Below are 17,234 nucleotides of genomic sequence, written 5' to 3'. Positions count from 1 at the left end.
TGATAACGTGTTATAAAATAAAGACTGTAAAGTAAAGACAAGTATAGAGAGAAACTGATATATTATTCGAACTCAAACTGATGTACATAATGAACTGAAATCTCTTCTATTTATAGAAGAAAGGAAGCTGCTCTGTAAGCTGCTGCTACAAGCTGCTGTGTAAGCTGCTACTATACCAGATATGAATAATCTTCTACTGAGAGCAATATTTATCCATAACGGAGTACTGAATGAATAAGCTTATTATACCCGGTATGGATAAACTTCTACTGGGGGTAATGTTTATCCATAACCGGGTACCGATGTGATAAGCTTCTTCAGGAAGCTTATTTCCAATATAATACTAAATAGATAAACATATTTACGGTGGAGTCACATATGGATAAGCTTCTTCAGGAAGCTTATTTACAACGGAGTACTAAATGAACATCCATAATATAATATATTTATAACATTTATTTATATTTTGCTTAGTATTAAATGTTCTTGAAAGTAAAAATATTGAGTACATAGCATAGAAAACTTAAAAGTAAAAAATACTCCCTCCGGTCTATAATAAGTGACTTTTTAGTCTTTGGCACACCCCTTAAGAAAATACGAACTTTTAGAAAAAAAAAAAGATGCATTAATTAAATTACCCTTTATTAGAATTTGCATATTGTTACTTTGACTTATTAGGAAATGTAAATAAGGGTAAATTTTGAAAAAATAAAATTAATTCCTTCTTGATTATGTAAATGAATACTACTTATTTTGAACAAAATAAAAAAACAAAAATATCACTTATTATGAACCATAAGAGTATTAAACAAGAGTATGATAATCAAAAAGCACTCTTATCAATAGTTTCTTAAGGCACTTGTAAAAGAGACTGCAATAATTAAAATAGACAGGCATGGGGGAGTAGTATTCAACAGTGATAGGAAATTTGTGGTCTCATAGGAACTACACTAATGTAGCACACCCCTCTATGTTGCATTGAGTGGGAGCAGAGAGCAGGTTTGCAAGTGCCCCATCAACTCACCAGAATTTTTATTAAGGGTATTAAAGTATATAAAAGTAAATATACTAAAAAATTAAAGAGAGTCAAAACATAGTAAATTATGCCTATGTTTCTAGCTAGCTTATCATTTACTATGTACTAATCCTACTGATTGGGGGGGGGGGATGATTATCGCCAGCTTGTTCTATAAAAATTAAGTGTCTATCAATTACTTTCAAGAAAGCGGCCAGAGTCTACTTAAGTCCCTCTTTATTAAAAAAGAATGGCCTAAATGACACTTATACTTGTGTCACTTTATCATGTCGGTCCTTCTACTTTACTTTTTTTTTTCATTCAGAGACTTCAACTTGTTCAAAATCTATACTTTAAACCCGTCTGACCATTGACCAAGCACATATGACAAAATAATGGTTGAATCGGACAAAGTGAGTGTAATTCACGCGGATAATGAGCGTGACCCTCCCCCAAACGCTTCTTCTTCTTCCGCACTGTAACCCCCCCCCCCCCCCATAACAACACTCCCCTCCCTTTTTGTTCCCCAGTACGCTTCTTCGTCACCCCCACACCCAACAACACCTCCTCCCTTTTTGTTCCCCTGTACGCTTCTCCCCTCCTACTTTTCATGGCTGATATGTTCTGGAATTTATACTAGTTCTTCTTTTTCAAAGAAGTTGCATTTGGAATAGGGATGCAACAATGGTTGCCGTGTATGATCCAGTAACTGAAGGTGTAGATCCAAAGTCCAAAGAGATTGGTAGAGCTCAAGGCATGTACATAAATTCACAGTTAGATGGCAAGGGACTGCACTTGACGTTTTCTGTTATTTTCACTCATGGGGAATTCAAAGGGAGTACTTTACTAGTTCTATTTATTGGTAGTTTTGTGGGTCCTATCCTAAGTTAAAGTTGCTTCATGATTCAATTTACAATTCTAATTGTAATGTCTAGGTTAATAGATTTCATGAAGAATGTGATTTATGATGTTGGAAGGTTTTTTTAGGCAACTATTTTCTGACGTACGCTTCTCCCTTCCCCACCTTCTTCTTTCTCCCCTCCACCTTCTCGTTGTGAATGGAGAAGGGATATGACATGGAATATGATGTATCATTCACGTCAAGCAAGTGAGATACACACGGTCAGAATGATTTAAAATATGGATTTTGAACAAGGTGACACAAGACCATTTAGGTCATTCTGTCTAAAAAAAATCTGGTAGGGGGCGTTTTTTTTCTTTTATCGGTCATGCAATGTCCAAATCCCTCAATAGGGCCATTGACTTTCTAATACCTAAAAATATTTTTGAACATTTAGTTTTCCATCTTTTCTTCTGTACACCAAAGTTAGAAAAATAATATTGGTGGTTACTAGTGGTTCTGAAATAGAGCAAATAGTACTTAGGAATCAGGAAAATAAGCACCCACCATCACCTATAAATGTAGAAAATTGAAGGAATTAACAGTAGGTGGTAAAGGGGGTTGTCCAAACAAAAGACCTTATGGAGATTGGAATCAATTAACTTGTGGCCAGAAAATAGAAATGCTAGGACAATGATAATTGATAAAAGGACACAAAAATCAATTGATTTGTTTGTTAACTGACTTATAACCTGTTTGGCCAAACTTTTAAAATTTGGAGAAGTATTTTTTTCATAAGTGTTTTTCAAAAAAGTACTTCAGGTGAAAATTAGTTTGTGTTTGGCTAATCAATTTGAAAAACACTTTTGAGCAGCAATTAGTGTTTGGCCAAACTTTTAAAAAGTATTTTAAGTGTATTTTTTCTCAAAAATGCCTTTGGGGATAAACTACTTTTTTTTTGCTTTTCATAAGCTGCTTCTATTTCTACTCAAAAGCACTTTTTTTCCCTTCAAAAAGCTTGGTCAAAAATCTCTAACTTTTTTTTTTAAGAAAAATACTTTTGACAAAAAAAAAAAAAAACCTTTAACTTGGCCAAAGAGACTATTAAACTAACCGGAAAAAGGATCACGTGAACCAAACACAATGACACCGCTGGAAATTAAGATATCCAATTATCCATAATATCTCATTATTCTATTTTTATACTCAATTAAATTCTACTTTTCTTTTTGCAACGTATCAGAATAATCTTTCCTAGCTTAAGCCATAATAATAACCTTCGGGGTTGTTTGGTTTGTGGAGAAAATACGGCAAGTATTATAACGTAGAGATTCTAATACAAAGATTATTAATCATTAAATTATTTAGTGCATATGGAGTTTCTAATGGATGTTTGGTTCATTGTAAATTAAAAATTGAATATGCTTGGAAGGATGACACAAATAGGATATTTTTGTGCCATTGTTGATTTTTTGACTCCGGCAACAAAAGTTTTTAAAAAAATAGCCCGGCGCAATTTTTAAAGAATGTTCGTCATAATTTCACCAAATTATGATTGTAAGGATTTGTGACAAAATCCTCCTGACTATGATCATGATCACTAAAATTTTCACCCACAATACAGAAAAATATAATGATCGTCATGATTTTGCCGCAAATCTTGACGGATGACCATAATTTTTCTAACATTGAGGTGGCTGAATTCCTGGTGCTTAAAAATTTTGCGAGAACCGCTTTTCGACTTCTGACCTGTGTGCTTCAAAAATTCTAACATGCGGCTATTTTTCCCATAGACTTTTCTTAATAAGGTCAAAATTTAAACAATGGTTCTAAAAAGTCTATCCAACATAATCTTATAAACTGAATAAACTTTTGTATCTAAGTATAACGTTAACCTTCTTGGTGTCAATGTCATCTTACTCTATTTTTACATGGATTTTGGCATGAGCTTTTTTCACCTTTATCCCGCGCACAAAAATTATTTATATTTGGTAACTGAAAAAGTGTATAGAATTTGTATATATATATATATATATATATATATATACGCAAATACACTTTTTCGGCTATTATTTTGAGAGCAACTATACAATGTCATTTTCTTGTTCTGGAATAGTTGAGGGACTGCATGCTAATGGGATAAAAGTATTTTTCTTGGAGTTGTTTTCATTCACACCGCAGGGAATGACGAGTCCGAAACTGAAATGACGTATTTTTGTACTTAAAATACGTTTATACAGTTAAAAAAGAAGAAGTTACATTTCTACATAAAACGCAATATTATACTGCATTTTACTAAAAAATTAATTTTTTTTATAGGAAAACACAGTATAGTACTACGTTTAAGGAAAACGTAATATTATACTACGTTTTCCCTTAATAAAATATAACCCCTCCTTCTTCCCCATGACAGATCTTCCATTTTTTTTAAAAACCTCCCCCACCATTCTGTTGGTCCCCACCCCCCGATTAAAAAAAAATAATTCTTGGACCCCACCCGTCACACAAAAAGTGAAGAGCATAGATCCTGCATACAACCCAAGCCTTGGATTCCTTCTTTCGGGGTCAAAATTTCAAATTTCCGATATTTCAAAAAAGATAAATCGAGGTATTTCGATTTAGTTTATGTCGAAACTCGTAGAGCATATGCATATTTGTTTTCTTGAATGTGTTTCCACGTTGATTTGTGTTATGTTTGCGATTAAATTTGTATGTTATTTTTACCTGGATTAAATTATTAGTATTTTAAAAAAATAGTTAAAACTTGAGAAATTATTTTTATTGTTAATGAAATTGTTCACAAATATCTTTTACTGTTTTATATGTAATTTCGTGAATGTTATGTTCATATGTTTGTTGTTTTTATTTAGTTTAGATTATTTATTTGCTTAAAGAATAGTGGCATTTTAGCATAGTAAAATATAGAGCTTTTTAGCGTAGTAAAATATAGAGCCTTTTGGCGTAGAGTCTCTGTAGTTTAAGTATGTACTAACTACAAACTCTATCCAATTACACTTTACAAAATTAATTATTTAATTTATAAAATAAACTAACAAAACTAACAAATTAATATATGTTGTCAAATTAAATATCGAGCGTGGAACTCACAGTTTTATATTCTGTCCAATTAAAAATTAATTATTCAATTTATAAACTAACAAAATTCTAAAAATATTAAAATTGACACACAAAAGAATTAAGGATAGCTTGGTGCTACTGGGCCTCAAATATCGAGCCTGGAACCCATAGCTAATTACTCTGTCCAATTAAAAATTAATTATTTAATTTATAAAACTAACAAAATTTTAAACTTAACACACAATTAATATTGTTTAAATTGCAGTAGACGACATGGACTTACCGCATGTGCATCCTGCACCAGCCGCGGATCAGGTATTAGTGTTACAGGGCGACCATAGGTCCGCCTATGTATGGGAGGGGCATGTATTGGATCAGACTCTCCGCGCCAGGAGACCGGACGACTTGTGGGACTTTTTGAGGGGGAGAGCTTTCCATGCCCGCGTAGTCCATCGCCTGCATGCTACGGGCTTCATTAGGATTTTTGAGATTGGGCGGATGTAGCTCGACTGGTCTCTCATCACGGCGTTGATAGAGCGGTGGAGACCGGAGATGCACACTTTTCACCTGCTCACTAGAGAGGCCACCATCATGCTTCAGGATTTGTATAGGTTGGGTGTTGATGGACTGGCCGTTGCACTGCCCTAGTATATGAGAGCTATGACGCGTCCCCGATATTTGGATTTGTTGGGGCAGTATACTGGTTTCAGACTATAGGGTAAGGCTACAGTTAAAGGGGGCAGTCGCATTTTTGTGACAGCTATCAGACAACATATGGAGGTATTGCACCCCGACATTACCGGCGAGACAGAGGATCTCCATATTGACCGGTACACGAGGTTGGCGTTGTTCCTTTTTTTTTTGGGGGTGTCTTATTTCCGAACACTTCGGGAAATCTAGTGAGTGCGCTTTCTACATCATCTGCGGCAGCTAGATGAGTTACCCCAGTACAACTGGGGTGCTACTATTCTAGCATACATGTACAAGAGTATGTGCCGGGCGAACCTGGGCACCGAGGTGGACATATGTGGTTTTCTGCCGCTTCTACAGGTGACAACATTTTCGAATACTCTGTTCATTACTCTGAATTCGGAAAGTTGGCCGTTAAAGTAAAACGCAGTATTATACTACGTTTTACTAAAACACATTATAATACTGCGTTTTACAACAATTTGGGCCCACCAAATAAGTGTTCTGCAGGACTGACATTTGTTTGTTAGTGTAAAACGTATTATAATACTACGTTTTACTTAAACATAGTATTATACTGCGTTTTACACTAACTTTTGAGCCCACCAATAGAATTGAGTAATGAACAGAGTATTCGAAAATGTTGTCACCTGTAGAAGCGACAGAAAACCACATATGTCCACCTGGGTGCCCTTGCTCGCTCGGCACATACTCCTGTACAGGTATGCTAGAACAGCAACACCCTAGCTGTACTGGGGTAACTCATCTAGCTGATGCAGATGATGCAGAAAGCGCAGACTCACTAGATTTCCCGAAGTGTTCGGGAACAAGACACCCCCAAAAAGAAGGAACAACGCCAACCTCGTGTACCGGTCAATATGGAGATCCTCTGTCTCGTCGGTAATGTCGGGGTGCAATACCTCCATATGTTGTCTGATAGCTGTCACAGAAATGCGACTGCCCCCTCTAATTGCAGCCTCACCCTGTGGTCTGAAACCAGTATACTGCCCCAGCAAATCCAAATACTGGGGACGCGTCATAGCTCTCATATATTGGGGCAGTGCAACGGCCAGTCTATCAACACGCAACCCATACAAAGCCTGAACATCCTGAAGCGTGATGGTGGCCTCTCCAGTGGGCAGGTGAAAAATGTGCGTCTCTGGTCGCCACCACTCTATCAACTCCGTGATGAGAGACCAGTCGAGCTACATCCGCCCAATCTCAAAAATCTTAAGGAAGCCCGTAGCACGCAGGCAATGGACTACGCAGGCATGGAAAGCTCTCCCCCTCAAAAAGTCCCACAAGTCGTCCGGTCTCCTGGCGCGGAGAGTCTGATCCAATACATGTCCCTCCCATACATAGGCGGACCTATGGTCGCCCTGTAACACTAATATCTGATCCGCGGCTGGTCCAGGATGCACATGCGGCAAGTCCATGTCGTCTACTACAATTTAAACAATATTAATTATGTGTTTTTGTTATAATAAATTAAATAATTAATTTTATAATTAGATAGAATAATTATCTATGGGTTCTAGGCTCGATATTTGAGGCCCAGTAACACCAAGCTATCCTTAATTTTTATGTGTGTCAATTTCAATAAGTTTAAAATTTTGTTAGTTTAATAAATTAATTTTATAATTGGACAGAGTAATTATCTATGGGTTCCAGGCTTGATATTTGAGGCCTAGTAGCACCAAGCTATCCTTAATTATTAGTAAAAATTGTGTGAGGTAGCCACTTTTTAAAGTGGTATTTACTTTTTATCAATCATTTTTAATGCTGAACAAAAGTAGCCACTAGTCTATTAAAATTAATATGAAAAGGTAGTATTACCCTTTCCTTCCCAAACGGAAATACGCCATTTTCAGATTCATTCCTTACAGCTCCACTTCTCCTTTTGCAATGGCAATCTAGGGTCCGTATGAGTGTTTCCATTATTTTCATATATGAAATCCAATTTTGAATAGAAGAAACGAAATGCATTAATCATGTAAATTTTATAAGCCTCTCATTTTCTTTTGTGTCTGCTTTCAGGAGTTGAATTGCCTGGTAAACCATTCACTCATAATAATCACAGACGTGGAAGGACGTGACTTTTGGTTTTCTAAAAAAATGACTTTTAGATTTTCTTAAACAACAGATAAGGAAAAATATGGTAAAAAGCCAAAAAATTGAGGACAAAGATACTTGTGTTAAAGACATATAGTCCTGAAGTCCTAAAGTTAAATTCAAAAGTTAAGGACATATAGTCCTGAAGTCCTGAACTTAGAGTTGCAAGTTCAAAAGTTAAAGACATGTAATCCTGAAGTCCTGAAGTTAAGTTCAATAGTTAAGGACACAAGTTCAAAAGTTAAGGACAGACAGTCCTTAACTTACAGTTACAAGTTCTAAAGTTAAGGACAGACAGTCCTTAACTTATAGTTACAAGTTCAAAAGTTAAGGATAGACAGTCCTTAACCTACAGTTACAAGTTCAAAAGTTAAGGACAATAGGTCCTTAACTTTGACTTCCAAGTTCAAAAGTTAAGGACATACAGTCCTTAACTTACAGTTACAAGTTTAAAAGTTAAGGACAATGGGTGTGTTTGGTATAACGGAAAATGTTTTCTTGGAAAATAAATAGTAATCTTATTCATTTTCCGGTGTTTGGTACCCAAATTAAGGAAAATGACTTCTCAAGAGTATTCATAAATAATTTAGATATAATAAACATGAAGCCATAAACTTTCAAACCAACAACCTTCCGGACCCACAAATTTCATAAACTTTCGAACCGCTAAACTTTCAAAACCACGGAATTTCGAACCCGTAAACTTCCAAACACATAAACCTCCGAACTCATAATTTTGGAACTTGTAAAATTTTGAGCTTTTAAACCAATAAATAATAAAATTAAAAATATATTTTAAATTTTTTCTCGGTAGGGCGGGGCAGGGGGGCAGGTGGGCAGTAAAAAAAACAGAAATTTAAATTACAAAAAAAAAAGTAAATTTTTTTTTGTGCGGGGAGGGGGGAGTTGGGGTGGGTGGTGTAGAAAAATGAAAAAACAGAAATTTAAAATTGCAAAAAAAACTTAAGGTAATTTTTTTTGGCGGGGGGAGGGGTGAAGGGGTAGTAGGGTGGGTGGTAACGGAAAAACTGAAATTTTTTAAAAAAAAAAACTTTTTTGGAGAGGGGGTGGGGTGGGTTGGTGAGAGTTGGGAAGGTTGAGAAGGAGCTTTGGAAAATGTTTTCCTTCTCTTGATAAGGAAAACATTTTCCTCCAATTGGAGGAAAATGAATTGATAAGGAAAATGTTTTCCAAAACATTTTAGCCAACCAAACATGGAAAAAATTGAAAACTTCATACCAAACACACCCAATAGGTCCTTAACTTTGACTTACAAGTTCAAAAGTTAAGGAGATTTGGTCCTGAAGTTTAAGTTCCAAGTTCAAAAGTTAAGGACATGTAGTCCTGAACTTAGAGTTACAAGTTCAAAGTTAAGGACATGTAGTCCTGAAGTTAAGTTCAAAAGTTAAGGACATGTAGTCCTGAAGTCCTGAACTTAGAGTTCCAAGTCAAAAATTAATGACATATAGTCCTGAAGTTAAGTATAAAAGTTAAGGACATGAGCAGAAGAGTATTTTTGTCCGGGCAGTTAAAATTTATTAAAGCAGTGGCTAAAGGCTAAAGACATTTTAAACAATGACTTAAAAGTAAATACATGTATTATTAGTGGCTAACCGTACACTTCTCCCTAATTATTATGTGTGTCAATTTCAATATTTTTAAAATTGTGTGTTATAATAAATTAAATAATTAATTTTAGAATTGGACAGAGTAATTATCTATGGGTTCCAGCCTCGATATTTGAGGCCCAGTAGCATCAAGCTATCCTTAATTATTATATGTGTCAATTTCAATAAGTTTAAAATTTTGTTAGTTTAATAAATTAAATAATTAATTTTATAATTGGACAGAGTAATTATCTATGGGTTCCAGGCTCGATATTTGAGGCCCAATAGCACCGAGCTATCCTTAATTATTATGTGTGTCAATTTCAATAAGTTTAAATTTTTGTTAGTTTGATAAATTAAATAATTAATTTTTAATTGGACAGAGTAATTAGATATGGGTTCCAGGCTAGATATTTGAGGCCCAGTAGCACCAAACTATCCTTAATTCTTTTGTGTGTCAATTTCAATATTTTTAGAATTTTGTTAGTTTATAAATTAAATAATTAATTTTTAATTGGACAGGGTATACAACTATGAGTTTCACGCTCGATATTTAATTTGACAACATATATTAATTTGTTAGTTCTGTAAGTTTATTTTATAAATTAAATAATTAATTTTATAAAGTGTAATTGGATAGAGTTTGTAGTTAGTACATACTTAAACTACAGAGACTCTACGCTAAAATGCTATATATTTTACTATGCTAAAAGACTCTATATTTTACTACGCTAAAAAGCTCTATATTTTACTACGCTAAAAGGCCACTATTCTTTAAGCAAATAAATAATTTAAACTAAATAAAAACAACAAACATATGAACATAACATTCACGAAATTACATATAAAACAGTAAAATATATTTGTGAATAATTTCATTAACAATAAAAACAATTTCTCAAGTTTTAACTATTTTTTTAATACACTAATAATTTAATCCGGGTGAAAATAACATACAAATTTAATCGCAAACATAACATAAATCAACGTGGAAACACATTCAAGAAAACAAATATGCATATGCTCTACGAGTTTCGACATAAACTAAATCGAAATACCTCGATTTATATTTTTTGAAATATCGGAAATTTGAAATTTTGACCCCGAAAGAAGGAATCCAAGGCTTGGGTTGTATGCGGGACCTACGCTCTTCACTTTTTGTGTGACGGGTGGGGCCCAATTCGGGGGGACCAGCAGAATGGTGGGGGAGGGTTTTTTTTTTTTTTTTAAAAATGGAAGATCTGTCGTGGGGAAGAAGGAGGGGTTATATTTTATTAAAGGAAAACACAGTATAATACTACGTTTTCCTTAAACGTAATACTATATAGCGTTTTCCTATAAAAAAATTTAATTTTTTAGTAAAATGCAGTATAATACTGTATTTTACTTTAATGGCTAACTTTCCGTTAAAGTAAAACGCAGTATAAACGTATTTTAAGTACAAAAATACGTCATTTCAGTTTCGGACTTTTTGAATTATTGTTATGTCAGTTATCCGCGGAACACTTATTGGTGGGCCCAAAAGTTAGTGTAAAACGCAGTATAATATTACGTTTAAGTAAAACATAGTATTATAATACGTTTTACACTAACAAACAAATGTCAGTCCTGCAGAACATATTTAGTGGGCCCAAATTGTTGTTTTAGGTAAAAATGTAACTTTTTTTAAGTGTATAAACGTATTTTATGCCCAAAAAGACATCATTTCAGTTTCGGACTCCGGGAATGACCTCCAAATCTAATGCACATTGATGAATCTACCTACTATTGCATTGATGGGGTCATCCTATGAAGACTCATAATGCATTAAATTGCACTAACCAAATTATTTTGAATTGTCTCCATCGCCATCACTATCACTGGGTGATTGAATACCACAATAATGCTTTGCCAATTACTCCAAAAGTCAGTCTATATGTATGGGGAGTAGCAGTGTCTGAAAGAAGTATTCAAGTACGAATGAGATGTAATTTATTGCAGCAGATATCTCCACAATAAACACAGCAAAATGATTTTTTAAACTCTAGATGAGACAGTTAATTGAATGAGTTACCTATGTTGACTAGAGACAACCTAATTCTTCTTCCAAAAAAGCTACTCTGAGCAAACAAAATTTGCTACGGAATGAGGAAGCAAACCCCACATAGTAAAAAGCATCTGAAATTGTAGTTTTCCTAGAGAAACATCCTAACTCATTTGCCAAGCATCTGGAATGAACAAATGCGCCTGTGCAGTTAATAACAAAGTGATATAACCATCGAAAGTAATGAACAGAGTTGGCCGCTGAATTATATGACTTTCCTGTGTACACGCGCTTACCTTAAGCCAGATGTTCTGGTGTTTGAAAGTGGTGTTCTTCAATCAGATTTTGAACCCTCTGAACAAAATCCCATGCATTACTAGATAGCAGAAGACACTCATGTTGATTTAGGGGAAGTTGTATTGTTTTTACCTTAACGGAACTCCCAACTTCTTCCAGCTTCTGTAATACAGCAAGGTCTCCCGAATGAGATATAGAATCAGGTCTGATGGATCTCGATGGGGACATCTGCCAATCACAAAAATGAGACCAAGAATTTGCTATTGGAAATGCAGAAAAGAGATCGAGAAACACAAAAGACTTGCTCTAGTCACAACATACCGAAGCAGCAGAGGAATAACCGATTCTCAAATTCGAAGTATCATCAACAGCTGAAGCTTGTCTAGAGAATGCTTCACTTCTAAGATTTGATAGTCGCATTAGAACAGCCTAGAAAACGAATCATTGGTTCACAAGTCAACATATATCTTAGATTCACGGCACAATTCTCAAACCTATAGCAAGCTCACTTAAGGAGGAATTATTAGTATCTCTCCAAGAGAAAATAATATTAACAAGAAGTTAATAACTAGAGGTAAAGCATACCTTCCTGAAATCAAGAGGATCTGCAATTCCTTGGATTTGGAGATCATCACTCGGGGACCTTCTCACACCAACATTTTCAATTCTTACAGAATATACCCCACACAGGGACTGTAAGTAACCTGGCAATTACATCAATTCAGAAGTCTCAAGTTTTGGTTGTACCAAGCCTAAAACTGAAAGATATCACAGAAGTGCATTTCTGCAAGTGTTTGTTATCTGTATTTGCAGACTTTTGATATGATAATCCACAAGAAGTTATCCAGAAAGAAATGCCTCCAAGCAGTAGAGCTTTTATGCACCTGATGAAGTACTGGTTGACCAAATAACAGAGAAAGATTATGGTGAAGCTTTAACCAAAAGATGAATTTCCTGTCCTTAATTTTTGTTGTCACTTTCCGTTCTTTCGAAAAGAAAGAAGCATTCCATTTGGTCTGTTACTTGTACTTTTGATCCTTAATTTTTTATCAGATCCATAGGAGATTAAGCAAAAGATCGATATTCAATACTAACCATTATTGAATGTCACGACTAGACGATTGTGGTAAGGGTTCTTTTTCCACTTCTTTTAAGTACCACATTGTAGGTCGAGTCAAAAAGCTCCAGCCAGTTATTAAAATTCTCTTGTATCCTCCCAGTCAAGTTTAAAAATTTGTCACAAGATTCACATCCAGGAGCATCTAGAAGGCCCACGTCGTATTAGCTACTATGACTTATTTTAGGAGAAAGTCAGGTGCATTTGGGTCACTTCATGTGGTAAGGATCAAAAAGGAACTTCAACGAATCCATGAAATGAGAACCTGAAATATTCTCCTTTTTCATGCATGGGTAACTTGAACACTCTTGGGCTAAGAAATATTAGTCATCAATAAAAGGTAAACACATCCAAGTTCATTTGGGAACATATATAAATAAATAATATCCATCTAAAAATTTCTCTTGGGGGATGCCATCTCAACTAGAAAATTCAAAAAGACGTCAACTTGGCAATAGACCACATATACCAACAGCAGAATCAGCAGAGTAAGAAAGTCACTTTTACCTTGTTCAACAATAATGTCAGCAACTGATGGCAATAAAACATATTTCTCCTTCTTCAAATCCCCAAAACATGGAAATGGAACTGGTTTTGTCACCTATACCAGATGCAGAAAATCTTACTATATGCAATTCAAGTAAAAGTCACATTTGCATTCATGGTACATAATAGCATAATATCAAGCTAATTAATCAAACTGCCCAAGATCACAAAAACTGAAGATTGCAAGTTAGCACAAATGGATTAAATAAGGGTGTACAAAAAAATTATCTTTTTTATACATTAACATGCACACATCAATATGGTACACGGTCAAAGAAGCAAAACAAGTACTTTCTCCATCCCAATTTATGTGAGGTATTTCTTTTTAAGTATGTCCCAAAAAAATGACAACTTTCTATATTTAGAAACAATATAACTTTAACCTTCCCAATTTACCCTCAATGATCACACAAATAAAAGGGTTTCTTTCTTTCTTAAGAGCTTGTTTGGATGGTTGTTACATGTCATTTCATAGTGTATCGTATTTTATTGTATTATTTGACGAATACAACGTTTGGATAGATTGTATCATTTGCCTTCATTTCATGATGTCACACGCCAACAATATGAAGAATAGACTTGCAATATTACTAAGAAAAAAATAAGATACGAAGTAGAAATATTATATAAAAAGTAGAATAAATGATAAAATATGATTATTTAATAATAAGGAAGGACAAGATGAGAGTAAAAACCAAGGTAACGTCGCCATCACACCAAATCTGTCATTGCACAAAGCGACACTTTTCATCGTTACGTAATGACAGACTTAATGATACGATACAATAAAATTTAACTAACGATCAAAACAAATAATACGATAGGATACAATAGGTAACAACCACTCAAACAAGCTGTAAAACTTCATGCACAATTAAACATCATCAGATAAATTAAGAACGAGGCAGTAAATAGTAAAAGAAAAAAGAATTTTGGGGGAAAAAGGAGTTACTCTACTTTGTAAACAATGGCATTGGGAGTAAGATAAAGTTTTCTGGAGCGGATATCTTTGCGCAAAATATACCTCCGAAGGGGCAAGTAAAGCAACATGATTAGCCCTATTCCCCATGCTAATATTAGCAAGAACGAATACAATACCCATCGAGCTGTTTGATATTTTACGAAATAATCTTCAGCTTCTTCAAACGACGCCGTATAAACAACTTCTTCTTCGGATTCTTCTTCTGAGACATGCTCCACTAACAAACCCCTCTCTAACCGGTCTATTTCTCCAACTCTATCTTTCGATTCCATCTGATAATTAAACCAAATAGCGAAAAAAACCAACAAATGAAACCAGAGCAAAGCGCAAATGATTCTTTGTTCTGATTTATTACTGATTATTGAATAGTACTGATGATTGAATAGAGTTACCTTAAGGGGAGCTAACTGAAACTGATGATCAATGGGACACAAGTTGGCAAGAGAATGTTTGACGGTTTGGTTCCGGAAACTTTAATTCATGTGCTAAACATGAATTATATATTTTAAATTACAAAGTTTATTTTTCCATTTCCCTTTATGTGTCACTATTTTAATATTAATCAATTTATTATATTAATTGAATATTAAATGTTCTTTTTTTTTTCTTATAGCTACATAAATCTCATGGTTAAAACGACACGTTTCAAAATTATTTATTTAAATGTTGTGCTTAGTCAAATACTATTTGTGTAAAGTGATAAATGGAGTATATATTTCTCAAAACTGGTTTCAATTAAGCTATAACTATGCATATTTTTGGATTCTTGTTTTACACATTTGTTGGTTAGGTTGTGACAGATGATTGAAGTTCGAAACTTTAACCCCCATGATGTGAAATTTGATTATGAGGTGTTTTACTTTTAAATTTTAGCTATTCTTTAAAATAGGGGTCCTGAAAACAACAATTTATTCACTTTGCTCCTTTGTCATAACTTGCAAAATATAACATTAAAAAAATAGAAATAACACCAAGTAGTCGCTTGTGATAAAAATGTTTAAAACATAACTAACTTCTAAAAATTATTAAAAATGTAATCACTTTTTAATAATTGAATAGAATTTGAACAAAATAAGATTTAACATGGAGAACTTAGGCTCTACTAAGATCAACTTCAGACCCAAAGTTTGAACTGCATTTGATTTATGGGATTTCACTAGGTAAGTTATTGTTGCTATTATTGTATAAAGTTAGGTTAATGAAATATGGTTAAACTTTTTGTAAACTTCGGCTATTCTTTAAATAGTGGTGCTAAAGCAACTATTTGTGCACTTCCCTAGGAACATTAGTCCGATTTGCAATCGTATCATATATTTGTACCACCTTTTAATTTGTACCCTATTTTTAAAAATTATTAATTTGATAGTCAACTGATAAAATAGCCGTAATAATATGACTATTATACCCCTGACAAAAGATATAAAAGATGCATCACACGTTAATCGCTTTACCGTTCTCTTCCATCACTCCGTCCCTCCTCAGATCTCCTCTCACATCTGCCATAATCACTATCTCTGTCATAACGAGAAAGTTGAACTAGATTCAAATTTTGAATTCAAAATTACAAAATACATTGTAAGTATTGCAATTCATCTTCAGAATTTAAATTAGTTTTTGAAACTGATTGATCTTCATGATATATGTTTCTGCAATTATTTTCGTAATTCATCATGCTTTTTAAGTTTTAATTCTATCAACGCATATAGATTTTTTCACTTATGCTAATTTAATCACACTTGCATGAAGTTGTTTGACGGATGAAACATGAATTTTTCACTTATAGATCTTCAAAAACTTTGCATGAAAGATATAGAATAAAGTTGTTTCACATTAAATTCTAAAGTTTTAATCAAATACAAGCTAAAATTTCATGCTACTGTAGCATGAAGATTGTTCACGTTAAACCTAATTTAGCGTGAAGTTATTTCATGTTGAAGCTAAAAATTCATGCTATTGGATGCTGAAGTTAATTAGTTCATTTGCTAAAACTTCAAACCCAAACATGTTGAAGTTTTGTCCTGCATTCAACAGTTTAGTCATGATCTTTTTCTGAAACTTTAGTCTAACCTAGCTGAAGTTTTTTAGTTATTACTAAATCTTCAGGATAAACATGCTGAAGTTTTTATCCCTTCATTTTGTAATTTTATGAATTTTTTTTGCTAATGCATGCTGAAGTTATTTAGTTCATTTGCTAAAACTTCATACTAAAACATGTTGAAGTCTTGCTGTCTAAACAAGCTGAAGTTTTTTAGTTCATTTTCTAAGACTTCAACACTAAAATGCTGAAGTATTTGTCTTGCAGTATGTTATTTTCCAGTGAATTTTTGTTAATGCATGCTGAAGTTATTTAGTTCATTTGCTAAAACTTCATACCAACAATGCTGCCGTTTTGTAGAAATATGCTGAAGGAAAAATTATGTTTTTCCTTTTGTTATTTGAAGAGAATTAATAAAAAAAAAATTAACACACAAAAAGATTAAAACAAAACTACATTAACACGAATTAAAATTTAGCTAAAATTACATTAAAGCTAAAACTTCATGCCACATGTTAAAGCTAAAACTTCATGTTAATGGATGCTGAACTTATTTAGTACATTTTATTAAATTTCATACCAATACTTGCTGAAGTTTTGTCGAGCAGTCTATAATATGCTGAAGTTTTTTAGTACATTTGTCTAAACTTCTGACCAAACATGCTTAAATTTTTGTCCTTAAGTCTACAACATACAGTATGTAATATTTGGAGGTTATTTTTCAAAAACTTCATTTCCTAAAACTTCTCTACAATCTTTGTTTTTGCAACAACTATGTATATAACTTATCCATCATGAAGTTTTTTTTTGTTCATTTCTTAAAACTTCATACTAAAAATGCTGAAATTTTGTAGTATTTAGTTATTTTCTGAGTTTAAAGAGATTTAATGT

At 33.7% G+C, this 17,234-nt stretch overlaps 1 protein-coding gene across 5 annotated transcripts; it reads right to left on the bottom strand.

Annotated features, from left to right (window-relative positions):
• Nucleotides 1-10,294: 10,294 nt before the first annotated feature.
• Nucleotides 10,295-14,793, bottom strand: LOC104217788 (uncharacterized). 5 transcript variants are annotated; one of them, XR_011401222.1, is made up of 8 exons: nucleotides 14,701-14,793; nucleotides 14,284-14,580; nucleotides 13,288-13,381; nucleotides 12,249-12,367; nucleotides 11,985-12,092; nucleotides 11,796-11,891; nucleotides 11,397-11,720; nucleotides 10,295-11,279 (listed from the first exon to the last, which is right to left on the bottom strand). XR_011401222.1 is itself a non-coding variant. In XM_009768112.1 (8 exons), exons 2-7 carry the CDS (start codon nucleotides 14,578-14,580, stop codon nucleotides 11,664-11,666), a joined length of 771 nt encoding a protein of 256 aa, XP_009766414.1. In that variant the 5' UTR covers nucleotides 14,701-14,793; the 3' UTR covers nucleotides 11,292-11,569; nucleotide 11,663. The 5 variants fall into 5 exon arrangements, 4 of the variants coding, with proteins under 4 accessions (XP_009766414.1, XP_009766415.1, XP_070008830.1 ...); XM_009768112.1 differs by lacking the exon at nucleotides 10,295-11,279 and having other exon boundaries at nucleotides 11,292-11,569; nucleotides 11,663-11,720; XM_009768113.1 differs by lacking the exon at nucleotides 10,295-11,279 and having other exon boundaries at nucleotides 11,292-11,550; nucleotides 11,663-11,720.
• Nucleotides 14,794-17,234: the final 2,441 nt, after the last annotated feature.

Source organism: Nicotiana sylvestris, chromosome 7, assembly GCF_000393655.2.
Source record: "Nicotiana sylvestris chromosome 7, ASM39365v2, whole genome shotgun sequence".
NCBI lineage: Eukaryota > Viridiplantae > Streptophyta > Magnoliopsida > Solanales > Solanaceae > Nicotiana > Nicotiana sylvestris.
This window is presented reverse-complemented; position numbering and strand designations above follow the sequence as displayed.